The sequence below is a fragment of the Balaenoptera ricei genome, chromosome 1 (assembly GCF_028023285.1).
Source record: "Balaenoptera ricei isolate mBalRic1 chromosome 1, mBalRic1.hap2, whole genome shotgun sequence".
In the NCBI taxonomy this organism is placed as follows: Eukaryota; Metazoa; Chordata; class Mammalia; order Artiodactyla; family Balaenopteridae; genus Balaenoptera; species Balaenoptera ricei.
This window is the reverse complement of record NC_082639.1, coordinates 43,135,645-43,150,239: the sequence shown is the minus strand read 5'-3', so window position 1 is coordinate 43,150,239 and position 14,595 is coordinate 43,135,645. Positions and strand designations below refer to the sequence as shown.

Genomic DNA, 14,595 nt, shown 5'->3' with positions numbered 1-14,595 from the left:
ATAGTAGGATTTCTGGTAGAACTTTTCTTCCTTCTACTTAATATAGTTTTCACTATTGTTTCAATTTTTAAAAATTAAGATTATGTTGTCATCTCTTCAAGAACAATAAAACTATTTTTTAAAGCTTTAAAATAAAGAGTAATGTCAAATTCTGCAGAGACAGCACTATTAAAACTAAGGGTAAAAAGCACCCATTGGGTTTAGCAACAAAGCTATCATTGGAGAACTTTGCTAGGATTTTCAGTGAAATCTGGAGGTTAAAAGATTGCTGTAAGGTAAATGCAAGATGGATGAATAAAGACAGACAATGTAGAAGAAGGCTCTTTCAATAGGTTCACCTATCCTGAAGAAGAGAGGTTAAGATGGTATTTCCAGGGAGACACAGAATTAGCAGAGATATTTTTCAACTTGGGAGAGATATAGTCCATGTTAATTTGTTAATGAAAATGTCAGTAGATCCTAAAATTCATATAGAAATTCAAGGAACCCAGAATAGCCAAAACAATCTTGAAAAAGAACAAAGCTAAAGGCCTTACACTTCCCAATTTCAAAACTTACTACAAAGCTACAGTAATTGAAATAGTGTGACACTGGCATAAGAATAGACATAAAGATCAATGGAATAGAACTGAGAGTCCAGAAATAAATCTTCACATGGTTTATGGTTAACTGATTTTCAATAAAAGTGTCAAGACAATGGAGAAAAAATAGTGTTTTCAATATATGGTGCTAGAATAACTGGTTACCCACATGCAAAAGAATAATAAAAATAATAAAGAATATAAAGTTTTTAAAAAATAATGTGACCCTTAGCTCACACCATATACAAAAATTAATTCAAAATGGATCAAAGACCTAAATGTAAGAGCTAAAACTATAAAACTCTTAGAAGAAAACTTGGGAATAAAACTTTGTGACCTTAGATTAAGCAATGGTTTTCCAGATATACCACCAAAAGCACAAGCAAAAAAAGATAAATTAGATATCAAATTAAAAATTTTTGTGTTTCAAAGGACACTATCAAGAAAGTAAAAAGACAACCCACAGAAAGGGAGAAGATATTTGAAAATCATGTATCTCATAAGGGACTTGTATCTAGAATATATAAAAAATTCTTACAACAACAAAGACAACCCAATTTAAAAATGGGTAAAGGACCAAATAGATATTTCTCTTAATAAGATTTACAAACAGCCATTGAGCACACAAAAAGATGCTCAACATCAATAGTCACCAGGGAAACACAAATCAAAATATAGTAAGATACTACTTCACACCCACTAGGATGGCTATAATCAAAATGACAGACAATAACAAATTGTTGGCAAGGATGCAGAGAAACTGGAACCCTTATACCCCTAGTGGGAATTTAAAAAGGTGTAGCTGCTTTGGAAAACAGTCTGGCAGTTCCTCAAAAAGTTAAACAGAGTTACCGTATGACCCAGCAATTCCACTCCTAGATATATATCCAAGAAAAATGAAAACATATGTCCACACCAAAACTTATGCACACAAGCGTTCACAGTACCATTAACCATAATACCCAAAATGTGGAAACAACTGAAATGTTCATCAGCTGATGAATGAATAAATAAAATGTGGAATATACATATAACAGAACATTCAGCAATAAAAAGCACTGATATATGCTACAATATGGCTGGACCTTGAAAACACCATGTTAAATGAAAGAAGCCATATTAGAATTATTTAAAGAATACTTTAATAATATGATTCTATTTATATGAAATGTCCAAAAGAGGCAAATCTACAGAGACTGAAAGTAGATTAGTGGTTGCCTAGGGCTAGGGGTGAAATACTGGAAGTGACTGTTAATAGAAATAGGGTTTCTTTTAGAGGTAATGAAAATTTTCTAAAATTGATTGTGGATATGGTTATACACTTCTGTGAATAAACTAAAAATAAAAAACTCATTGAACTGTATCTTTCAAAGAGATGATATATGTATTAATATCTCAATAAAATTGTTATAAAAAAATGAAAAGCACCAGGCCACCTAAAAATTTACTAAAATTTTCCATATGAAGCTGTTACAACTACAATGTTTAGTTGTCATACTGCAAAATAAATATTCTTAAAATAAACAACTAAAGTCTGTACATAGAAAGGAAGAAGCTGAAGACACACAGGAGAGAGGGAGGAAAGCAGAAAAAGGAGGAAATCTATAGACTGAGATCCTCAAAAAATTTGTGAGTAGATGGAATCCAGAACACCCAAGGATTACCTCTTCCATCATGACAGAGACGGATAGGCGGGAAAGTAAGTATACAAACAGGTGGGAGTACGAGCAGTTGAGAGTGTTTCCACCAAATGGACTCTATTGTCTCTGGGAAGCATGGCATCTTCTACGAGTGATGGAGGAAAAAGGAGGATTGAGAGAGGCTGTAGAGATAGTTGCCAGAGTGACAAACCAAATATTCATCCAATATTTTATTTGCCCATCTGTGCCATAAGAGTAATGCTAAAATAAATTAAATTAAATTAAATAAATGGACAATCTTAGCATGAAGGCTTAATGTGAACAAAACTCTGGGAAACAGAATATCAACTTTCATAATAATCCTTGTCATGTGAATGGGAAAAAATTAATTATGAATACCTCAAAATACCTTCCTTGAATATGATTCCATTTATATGATTCCATGTATCATGTAAACTTAACTTTTGCAAAAGAACTCTCCAGAAAGTGGGCATAGAGGGAATCTACCTCAACATAATAAAGGCCATATACGACAAACCCACAGCAAACATCATCCTCAATGGTGAAAAACTGAAAGCATTTCCTCTAAGATCAGGAATGAGACAAGGATGTCCACTCTCACCACTATTATTCAACATGGTCTTGGAAGTCCTAGCCACGGCAATCAGAGAAGAAAAAGAAATAAAAGGAATACGAATTGGAAAAGAAGAAGTAAAACTGTCACTGTTCGCAGATGACATGATACTATACATAGAGAATACTAAAAATGCCACCAGAAAACTACTAGAGCTAATCAATGACTTTGGTAAAGTTGCAGGATACAAAATTAATACACAGAAATCTCTTGCATTCCTATACACTAATGATGAAAAATCTGAAAGAGAAATTATGGAAACACTCCCATTTACCATTGCAACAAAAAGAATAAAATACCTAGGAATAAACCTACCTAGGGAGACAAAAGACCTGTGCAGAAAACTATAAGACACTGATGAAAGAAATTAAAGATGATACCAACAGATGGAGAGATATACCATGTTCTTGAATTGGAAGAATCAATATTGTGAAAATTACTATACTACCCAAAGCAATCTACAGATTCAATGCAATCCCTACCAAATTACCAATGGCATTTTTTACGGAACTAGAACAAAAAGTCTTAAAATTTGTATGGAGACACAAAAGACCCTGACTAGCCAAAGCAGTCTTCAGGGAAAAAAATGGACCTGGAGGAATCAGACTCCCTAACTTCAGACATTACTACAAAGCTACAGTCATCAAGACAATATGGTACTGGCACAAAAACAGAAATATAGATCAATGGAACACGATAGAAAGCCCAGAGATAAACCCACACACCTATGGTCAACTAATCTATGACAAAGGAGGCAAGGATATACAATGGAGAAAAGACAGTCTCTTCAATAAGTGGTGCTGGGAAAACTGGACAGCTACATGTAAAAGAATGAAATTAGAACATTCCCTAACACCATACACAAAAATAAACTCAAAATGGATTCGAGACCTAAATGTAAGACCGGACACTATAAAACTCTTAGAGGAAAACATAGGAAGAACACTCTTTGACATAAAACACAGTAAGATCTTTTTTGATCCACCTCCTAGGGTAATGGAAATAAAAATAAAAATAAACAAATGGGACCTAATGAAACTTCAAAGCTTTTGCACAGCAAAGGAAACCATAAACAAGACGAAAAGACAACCCTCAGCATGGGAGAAAATATTTGCAAATGAATCAACGGACAAAGGATTAATCTCCAAAATATATAAAGAGCTCATGCAGCTCAATATTAAAGAAACAAACACCCCAATCCAAAAATGGGCAGAAGACCTAAATAGACATTTCTCCAAAGAAGACATACAGATGGCCAAGAAGCACATGAAAAGCTGCTCAACATCACTAATTATTAGAGAAATACAAATCAAAACTACAATGAGGTATCACCTCACACCAGTTAGAATGGGCATCATCAGAAAATCTACAAACAACTAATGCTGGAGAGGGTGTGGAGAAAAGGGAACCCTCTTGCACTGTTGGTGGCAATGTAAATTGATACAGCCACTATGGAGAACAGTATGGAGGTTCCTTAAAAAACTAAAAGTAGAATTACCATATGATCCAGCAATCCCACTACTAGGCATATACCCAGAGAAAACCATAATTCAAAAAGACACATGCACCCCAATGTTCAATGCAGCACTATTTACAATAGCCAGGTCATGGAAGCAACCTAAATGCCCATCGACAGACAAATGGATAAAGAAGTTGTGGTATATATATATACAATGGAATATTACTCAGCCATAAAAAGGAACGAAATTGAGTCATTTGTTGAGACGTGGATTGATCTAGAGACTGTCATACAGAGCGAAGTAAGTCAGAAAGAGAAAAACAAATATCGTATATTAACGCATGTTTGTGGAACCTAGAAAAATGGTACAGATGAACAGGTTTTCAGGGCAGAAGTTGAGACACAGATGTAGAGAACAAATGTATGGACACCAAGGGGGAAAACCGTGGTGGGGTGGGGATGGTGGTGTGCTGAATTGCGTGATTGGGATTGACATGTATACACTGATGTGTATAAAATTGATGACTAATAAGGACCTGCAGTATAAACAAACAAACAAACAAAAAAGTAGATTCTTTTTTTTTTTTTAAGGAAGTCTAAACTAGTCTAAGAAGATTATCCTTTACAATAAAGTAAATGAGAAGAAAAAGACTGGGCTAGCCATTTGTTTTTCTCTATAAGCAGTAAAAGGAAATAAATCCTTAATCTAAATCACTTGAACATTGTTCTAGCTAGCTTTGATTGGAATTATGTAACTAGTTGAAAATCTAATCCTATGACAATTGCCACATATAAGAGTGGCATTTTTTAAGAACAACACTACTTTCCATCCTTCTACAAATTATTACCATCAACAAAACTGCCTGCAACAAAAGCAAGAACTGACTGCTTGTCTGATATAACACACTAAGCAAAAGATCCCACACAGTTCTACAGGCTCTGGATGATTAAACAAAAGTCACTGTTATAAATATAAGCTCAATAAGGTTTTCCATAAGCCACAGAAACATACATATTTGCTATCAGTATATTCTGCACAATTTACAAGGGTATATAAGCAACAACTCCAAAACAACCTTCTATATCTCATCTCTAAGCCTAGTTTGCAGGGCTTTGGACATTCCATTCACTATGAGAATGATGTGCCACATTACAGGGCTTGAAAATTATAATGCTTAGTACTACTATCAAAGAGTTTACAAGTTTACTGTACAAAGAATGTACCAGAGATACAACTAGTTAATTATAACAGATGTAAATGATTCAACACCCAAAAGAATTATATGAGCAAGGCTCAAGAGTATTAGAACAGGGACAAATCAAGGCTGATGAGAGTATTCAAGGAAAGCAAAAGATAAAAAATTTCCATATACTTCTTCCCACTGGTACTACTTACCCTCTTAGGAGGCGTCTTTCTTTTCTTTTCAGGGCATTTAGATTAGATACAATTTTTCTTCTGTTTCTTTTACAATTCTAAAACTACTATATTAAGATTTGGACTATTACTATATACCATGTAAGCTTAATAAAAATCATATTTGATATATTCAAAAACAGTTTATTTAGAAAAGTATAAATTCACTTTTAATTGTTTGATGTGAGTGGTGCTGATATCTTTCTAGGAGAATCTGAGACTCCCTCCTTTACATCTTTGCAAGAGAAACACATATACTTAAGCTCTTCAAAAACCTAAAATCCAAGAATTAGATGACATATTTTTTTTAACCACCTTCCAGATATTGCTAAGGACTGCCAAATAACACTTAAATGTGTTTAGATTACCAATGGTTTTGAAATTCAAAGTCACTATGAGTCTCTTTCAGTCAGCATGTAATAGCAAAGAACATATTATTTCTCTAATGATTCCTTTTACAAAGACTACCTTGAGTGGCCCTGATAACTTACTAACTCACTATTTCTAACATTCTCTCCAAAATGTTATAAAAACAATACAAATCAAGAAAGAGTGTTAAATATTTATGGGTAATGACTAAACAAATCATATTTTATAATCTCAACTAGTTCCTTATACAACCTGATTAATCTTCAACATGTCCCTAGTTATTCCTTTTTCCAGTTCCCATGGCCATTGATCTAAATCTTTACCACATTCCTTAAATCTTGACTCTACTCTCATTTTTAACATGGACTCTGCTTCCCATCCCTACAACATTTAAGCATACTCCTACCTTAGAAACCCCTTCCCCTCAATTCCATATTCTCCTCTGCCTCTTTCACAATGAAACATCTTGAGTAATCTACACTCATTTTCTCCACTTCTTACCTCCTATTTACTCTTCAAACCACTCTAATCTGGCTTCCACACCCACGACTCCATGGAAACTTCTCTCTTTGAGGGCATCAGTGATGTTCAAATTGATCAATCCAGTGGATATTTTTAAGATTTCATCTATTCAATTATCTCAATAGTATTCAAGCCAACTCACTATTCCCACCTTGACTGCCACATTCTTCTGGTTTTTCTCTGATATCTCTGGCTGTCCCTTTTCACTCTCCTGTGCAGGCTCTTTTCTCTGCCAATCCCTTAAATATGATTGTGATGGCTTAAAATCCCTCCACAAATTCTTTGACACTCCTTTCAAAAGGTAGAGCCTAATTCTCCTGCCCATGCCTAAAATTCCCATGCCCATGAGCATGAGCTGAACTTAATGATTCGTTTCTAATGAACAGAATAAGTCAGAAGTGATGTCCTCAGACCAGGTCATACTAAGCACTTTGGCTTCCTCCTGGCTCTCACTTGGATTACTCCTTCTGAGTGAAGCCAGATGCTCTATCATGATGACACTCATGTAGCCTAACGGAGAGGTTGGCTGGTGAGGAACTGAGGCCACCTTCCAACAGCCAGCAAGGAACTAAGGCTTTCTGCCAACAGCCGTGATTGTGAGTCATCTTGGAAGCAAATCCTCCAACTCCAGTCAAGCCTTTCAGGTGACTGCAAACCTAGCCAATGTCTTGACTGCAACTTCATGGGAGACTTTGAGGCAGAACCACCTAGCTAAGTCACTCCCAAAGTTCTGAGCCACAGAAACTAGGCAATAATAAATATTTGTTGTTTTAAGTGGCTAAAATTGTGGGTAATTGGTTACAAAGCAATAGATATCTAATCCAATGGTGTTTCTCAGTGTTCTATTCAAAGCTCTCTATTATTCCCACTCACTCTCTCAACTCTCCATTTGTGTAAAGCTAATATTTATCTGTAACCCAGATTTTTTCCTAAGTTCCAGACTACACGATATCTTTACATCAATTTCAACATGCCCCAAAGCAACCACCTTTCTCACCCCAACCTATACTTCTTATCCTTCCTATCATCATTTATCCAAGGAAGTCTAAAAACCTGGATTTCATCAGACTCCTCCTCCCCTTTCACTCACATCCAATCAATCACTGAAATCCTGTCAATATGACTTCATTATTTCTCTGTAACCATAGTATTCTTTAAAGAATACAAATTTTATCTGAACCTATTGATCAATTTTAAAAATCACAGAGAGACAACCAGACATCACGTGCCACTTGATGTACAGGTTTCCCCTGCTACCTGAAAGTAGAGTGTTCCTATGAAACCTTCCTGAAATGGCATAAAGCAAAGATGCAATTACCTTAGGACACATCTTTCTAACAGATGCACAAAATAAATCAAGATAAAGCAAAGATGCTCACAGACACAGTTCAAAGCTGTGGCAGCTTGATGCTGTGTAGTTCCCAGGGAAGGAGTTTATTGGCACCACTCTTGCTGCTTGGGGTGCTCACTGCCTCTATAACAGCTCACTGCAAAAAAAAACTCTGAATGCTATTTTTGCTTTTCACCTATTTTCCATAAAAGCAAAAATCCTCTTCGGATTTCTTCTGGTTAGCAAAAACAGGTACTAATATAGGTCTTTCCTAAAAGTGAAGCGGGGTAAAGCAAATTCTCAAAAAGTGGGAAATACCTGTAATATGTTCCACCTACAAAGTATTCCTGCCCAAAGGAAAAAAAAAAGTTAAGCTTCTAGCTCTAATTATCAGTTTATAGGAAACACGGAGGACAAAGGAACATGTTTAAACATACCACAAGAATATTATCAGCAAAATCCAGAATGTAGAAAATCTACAGAATAATTTGCTGTCTTCAACCAATGAATGGCAGGACTTCCTTGATGGCACAGTGGTTAAGAATCCACCTGCTAATGCAGGGGACACGGGTTCGAGCCCTGGTCTGGGAAGATCCCACATGCCGTGGAGCAACTAAGCCCGTGCGCCACAACTACTGAGCCTGAGCTCTAGAGCCCGCGAGCCACAACTACTGAGCCCACGCGTCACAAGTGCTGAAGCCCACACGCCCTAGAACCCGCGCACCGCAACTACTGGGCCCGAGTGCCACAGCTACTGAGCCTGCGTGTTGCCACTGAAGCCTGAATACCTAGAGCCCGGCTCCGTAACAAGAGAAGCCACCGCAATGAGAAGCCCAAGCACCACACAAAGAGTAGCCTCTGCTTGCCGCAACTAGGGAAAGCCTGTGTGCACCAATTAAGACCCAATGCAGTCCCAAAAAATTTTTTAATTAAAAAAAAAGCAAATGAATGACAAAGAAAAAAAGAGGGAAGGAGGACCTATAGAGTAAAAGATACTCAGTTTTATGTGTGGATCTTATTTGGAATCCTGACTCAAGTAAACCAACTGGTGAGGGAGAGGTGTTTGAGAAAAAAATCAAGGAAATTAAACATTGACTGGATAGTTGAAAATATTAATAAATAATTATTATTATTTAGTTGTAATAATGGTATTGTGATAACATTTTTTTTAATTTATTTATTTATTTATTTATTTTTGACTGTGTTGGGTCTTCGTTTCTGTGCGAGGGCTTTCTCTAGTTGCGGCGAGCGGGGGCCACTCCATCGCGGTGCGCGGGCCTCTCACTGTCGCGGCCTCTCGTTGCGGAGCACAGGCTCCAGACGCGCAGGCTCAGTAGTTGTGGCTCATGGGCCTAGTCGCTCCATGGCATGTGGGATCTTCCCAGACCAGGGCTCGAACCCGTGTGCCCTGCATTGGCAGGCAGATTCTCAACCACTGTGCCACCAGGGAAGCCCCTGTGATAACATTTTTTAAGAGAGAGACCTTAACATTTAGTAATACATACTGGAATATTCACAAATGAAATAATGAGTTCTGGGATCTGCTTTAAAGTAATCCAGTGGTCTAGGAAGGAGCTATTGGGAGTATTAATAAGACAAGGTTGGCCATATGTTGATAATTGTACAAGCTGGATGACAGGAATTCATTATACTATCCTCTTTTCTGTATGTTTGAAAGAAATTTTCTATAATAAAAGTTTTTTTCTGTAACAGAAAGTGCTTACAACACTTAAATGACTTTCCACTGCCCTGGGGGGTAAAGTTCAAATTCCTTAGCATGGTTGATCAAGAAAGTCTTTCATTATCTGGCCCCTGCTTCTCTCTCCAGCTCATCTCACCATTGTCCACCACACAGCCCAAACTCCAGGACTAATAACAAGCTCCTTACTCTTGTCTCCTCGAAAAACATTTATTCCCTCTATCTCAAGCAGTTTTCTCTCTCTGCTCACGTGGCTAATCTCTATTCACCATTCAGGTAACAGCAAACCTACTTCTTCTAGGAAACCTTTTCTGACCCTCCAAGACAGAGTCAAGTTACCCAACTCTGCACCTCCCAAAATCCTATGCTTCCCTTATCACAGCTCTTACCTGATGTACAGGGCAGTAGACTCTAGGTATCATGAGACTATGGACTATATCCATCTTATTTACCATTTTAACCCTTCTTCTTAGCATAGTGCCTGGCACATAGTACATAGTCAAAAAACATTTGACAAATTTACAAAAGGCATGACCTCCACTAACTTTCTAACCTTCCAACTCCTCACATATCTATATCTCCCATAATCTATATCATGTATCTATGTCTCCCTCAATTTTCTTTCCTTTCTTGTCTTCCTTTGTGATCATGATTCACCTAAACGGTTGGCTGTCCACACAGTGTTCCCAAATTTATATCCTTAGCCCTCCCTGGGCCTCTCACCTAATAAAAATTCAACAAATTCTGTGCTATAATCTAACAGATCTTCATCTCCAGGCCTGACCTATGGCTCCAAATACCTTCTGGACTCAATCTCCTGTTATCTCCCTACGCACCTTTATACTAAAGCTGCTCAGAAATTCTCAATATCTTAATGCATTTTATGTTCTCAAGTTTCCCAATTTGTACATATTTCCCACTGCCTGAAATGCCCTTCTTCTCTTCTACCTTTAAGTCTCGGCTCAAATGTCTCTCTAGCCTTTTTTAGGCAATGTGCCCACAGGAGTCTATTCTTACTTCTATTGTAGAATTTACCATACTGTTTTGAAATTATGTTTAGCTGTCTGCTCTGCTAGATTGTGAGTTCCTGGATGGAAGGGACTCTCTCCTTCGTGCTTGTACCTCCAACATATATAGTAAAGTGCCTATTAAAAAGTCCCAGATAAATGCTTGCTGAATGAATAATTGTTTCTAATAATTAAAAGACTGAGCTTGAGCTGAAAAGATTGCCTAATTCTACTTTTCTAAAGAAGGTAATCAGTTTCTCTGTTCCTGTATTGGTCAGAATAATTTACTAAACTCTTTTTCAAAAACCGAAAATTTACGTATTATGAAAATAAAAGAAATGTAAAGTAAAAAGACCATCCATTCCCAGAAGATAGGTTTGGGTCTGGGCCCAGGTCCAGAAGAGAAGATCCAGGCTAAGGTGAGGTTTGCGTGAATCTATTTAGTTCACAGCAATTCCCGTGATCCTTTCCAACCCTGAGATTATCCCAATATCAGTTCTTGGTACAGGCCGACTCTAAAACAAGGTCAATTTAGTTTAGTCCAGGGTTTTCATGGCCACCCTAGAATAGGCCTGCAACCACAGAGCCAGACCAGAGCCCGAGTGATTTTGGAAACAAGGAATAGAGTAACTTGCTATTTACTGCTCTGCTTAAAATGCTGTGCAACTAATTCAGATACTCCTCCTAGAAGATGCAGCTCCAAGTTAACAGCCACATGCAAATCATTAAGATGTACCTTCATCCTTCCAAACCCTAATGTACTGAAACAATGTCGAAGTGTACAGAATTCATTGCCAACATTCAATGTCTCCTACTTTCTCTTTAAGTGAATACCTATCCTTTTCCCATCTTTACTGGACCTCCTCTAATTTGGGATTGAGTATCATTTTATTTTCACAAGATCATTTTATTTTACAATATTTCTCTGTGGTTTCTCTGCAAGCAAATACTTTAACACCAAAGAACAAGAAAAAAAAACTCCTAAATATCCATTAGTGAGAAATATGATACCTCCTTCTGCTGGCAGGGATGATGTTTTTATAGTCTCATCTCAGAAGGGAGGATAAGTAATGGGGGGGAGGGTGGCAAGGAAGAAGTATAATTTAAAAAAACGTATTTAGCCAGTAAGACAAGGAGAGATTTGTCAAGATATTCAGAAACTAAAAGGGCAAGGAGGCAGAAAAAGGATATGACAAAGGAAGAAAAACAGGAAAAAAAGAAGATTCTGTCTGCACTAGGAGTTCCCAAGAACCCCAGCTTGGGGCCTCTCCAGTGTGGCCCTAGATTCAGACCCACACAAAGTTGGGATTTGTAAAGTAACTTCATTCCATAGTGCCACTCACTGAAATTACTCTACCTTGAATAGGCTGGAAAGGTTCAAAAGGATTTTCTGATTATCACTTCTACTGAAACCCAATATTACTCTTCATTTATCTGAACTATGAGATTTCATAATTCCAGAGTTTTCAGGATACAGTGTTCATTTGCCTCTCTTTCATGGCTACCTAAAGATAATCTTGAAAAATGTATTTAAACCTCATTCAGGTTTGGTCTTTTTTTTCCCTTTAAAAATTATGTAAAGAAAGGAAGTTGATGTTGAAAGTTATACTTGTTACTCCTGCAGGCTTGTCTTTAGTAACTCAAAGATTGCCATTTTTCTCCTTCCTGTAGTGAAAGTGAAGTGTAATGGAAAAAGTAAAAAAGCCAGTTATTTAGAACCCTGATAACACTGCTTACTGCTAGCTCTGTGATCTTGAACAAACTGCTTAAAAGCCTGGAGCCTCAGATTCCAAAACTGTAAAATGGGGATAATGAATACCTACCCTGCAGAGTTATCGTGAGTAAAATGAATTAAGGGAACCACTACACTAGAAGGTAAGCTCCAGAGAAAAGGAATGGTGAATATATTGATCTCTGTTGATTCTTGCTCACGTGCACACGCGTGTGCACACACACCCACACACCCCTAGCCTAAAGCAATAATAATTAACCTGTAGTAGGCGCTCAATAAATAGTGTTTAAATTAACGAAAAAATACTAGCGTCCCCATTTCTCTCATTGACATTAACCCTCCTTCCATAATCATAATTCTTTTTCCTTCTGTCTTCTATTATTTTCCAAAGCCTTCAGGACATTCTATTTTGTTCTTTTAAGAGGCTTCTTCCCTCTCATTGGCTATTATTAACTAGACACCATTCAGAGACAGTACTTTTGGAAGTAATTTCTCTAATTCCACCCACTTTCCATTTCTAATGCGTCGGGGGTGGAGGGATAGTCAGAACATAAGATTCATAGCAATTCATGAACCTTCCCACGGCCACTGATTCGTGTTTAACGACACTGAAGCCCTTAACTCAGCCCTTCCCAGAATATAACTTTCAGGAGACATCGCACTATCCAGTCTCTCTTCGCTAACAAGAGACTCCTGTGTAGGAAATCCTCCGCTCTCAAAAGTTAAGGCGTCGGTTACGCTCGCCTCCCGCGGAATGGAGGCGGGAGTTCTGTGAAAAGAGACACTCAACTTGGGCAGACCTGCGAAGGCAAGTCACTTCAGGACCCGGCCAAGCTCGTCAGACCCCTGCTCTAAGAAAGCAGCGCTCCTCAATCCCTGGAGGGAAGGTAAGGGGCGCGGCCGTCTACAGGGCCTGGGGGGACAGTATCAAATCCATGATTAACATGGGGAAACCGCACGGACCGCGCGACCGAACCCCTCAAAGCACGACTACAACCACCCACCCACCTACAACAGCACCCCGCTCCACCCCCCCAACAAACACCCGTCCCTAAGAAACACGGCTCGCCCCCAGCCCATAAATCATACAGCCGGTGCCTGCTTATTGGCTGAGCCAGCATCTCTTTCACCCTCATTGGCTATCAGGGACGTAAAACCCTCCCCCAGGAGGGAGCCCTCCCGTACGGCTGCACCCCCAGCCTAGCAACCTCTTCCCGGCTACCAAAACGCCCGGTCCCCACCTCCACCCAGGGATCGCGACCCCCGAGGCGCTCGGGGCTTTGCCTCCGAGGACTTACTGTGTAATAGGAGAGCAGCCCTGCATTGTAGTCCAGCACGAACCAACGGTACTGCCAGCCCTTCATTACGTTAGTCCATTTACTCAGCGGCCCTTCCATGATGGACGCCATCTTGCGAGCCGCCAATGACAACAAACTGCCTGACGTCAATCGCCTATAAGGCATTCGGCATGCGGTGGGCGTGGCCTCCGCGGGCAGGGGCGTGGCCAGGGCGGGGCCGGCGGCTCCTTGCCCTGGTGGACTCGCTGACCCATGCCCCCAGCTATAAAACTCAAAAAACGATTTTTTTGGGAGCCTGTTGTGTGTAGGACTCCGTACCTGAGATGTGAAGAACTCAAGCATGAATACTGCTGTTAAGATTATTTATTAACATAAATAATTTTACTGCCCATGATGATACCTTACACATCCAAAAGATTTCACATCTGATATTCATTTAAGCAATCATTTCACAAACCCATTCATTTAATAAATACTTTTTGATTTGTGCTAGATACTCTTAGGCTTTGGGGATTCAGCAGAGACTTCATGATGCGAACAGGTAATAAATTATACAATATGTTGCAATTTGGTGATTTGGAGAAAAATTAAGCAAGGAAAGAAGCAGAGAGTAGGGGCTACAATTTTAAGTTCCCAAACAGAGAAGGCCTGAAATGAGAAAGTAACTTTTGAGCAAAGACCTAAAGAAAGGGAAGGCGGGAGGCTGGCAAAGGAGCAGCAGATTGTTCATTGTTAGTGGAGCATCGAGCGAGGAGAAAGTAGTTGGAGATAAGGTCAGAAAGTAAGGGGAAATCACGTAGAGCCTATAAGGACAATGGAAGTATTGTCCTACATATTGAGACAATGTCTGAGGTCCTGGGAATGCAACGCTGAAGGAGACAGAAAGGTTCCTTGCTAAGAGCTTAAATTC

At 38.7% G+C, this 14,595-nt stretch overlaps 1 protein-coding gene across 2 annotated transcripts in view; it reads right to left on the bottom strand.

The window, feature by feature from the left end:
• OSBPL9 (oxysterol binding protein like 9) overlaps nt 1-13,850 on the bottom strand; it is a 180,640-nt gene extending 166,790 nt beyond the window's left edge. Inside the window, exon 1 of one of the 2 annotated variants that reach the window (XM_059922327.1) lies at nt 13,686-13,850. In XM_059922327.1, coding sequence (XP_059778310.1) covers nt 13,686-13,850 — 165 coding nt within the window. The remainder of the gene's footprint in view (nt 1-13,685) is intronic. The other variant, XM_059922325.1, reaches the window with a different exon arrangement.
• Between the last annotated feature and the right edge of the window lie 745 nt (nt 13,851-14,595).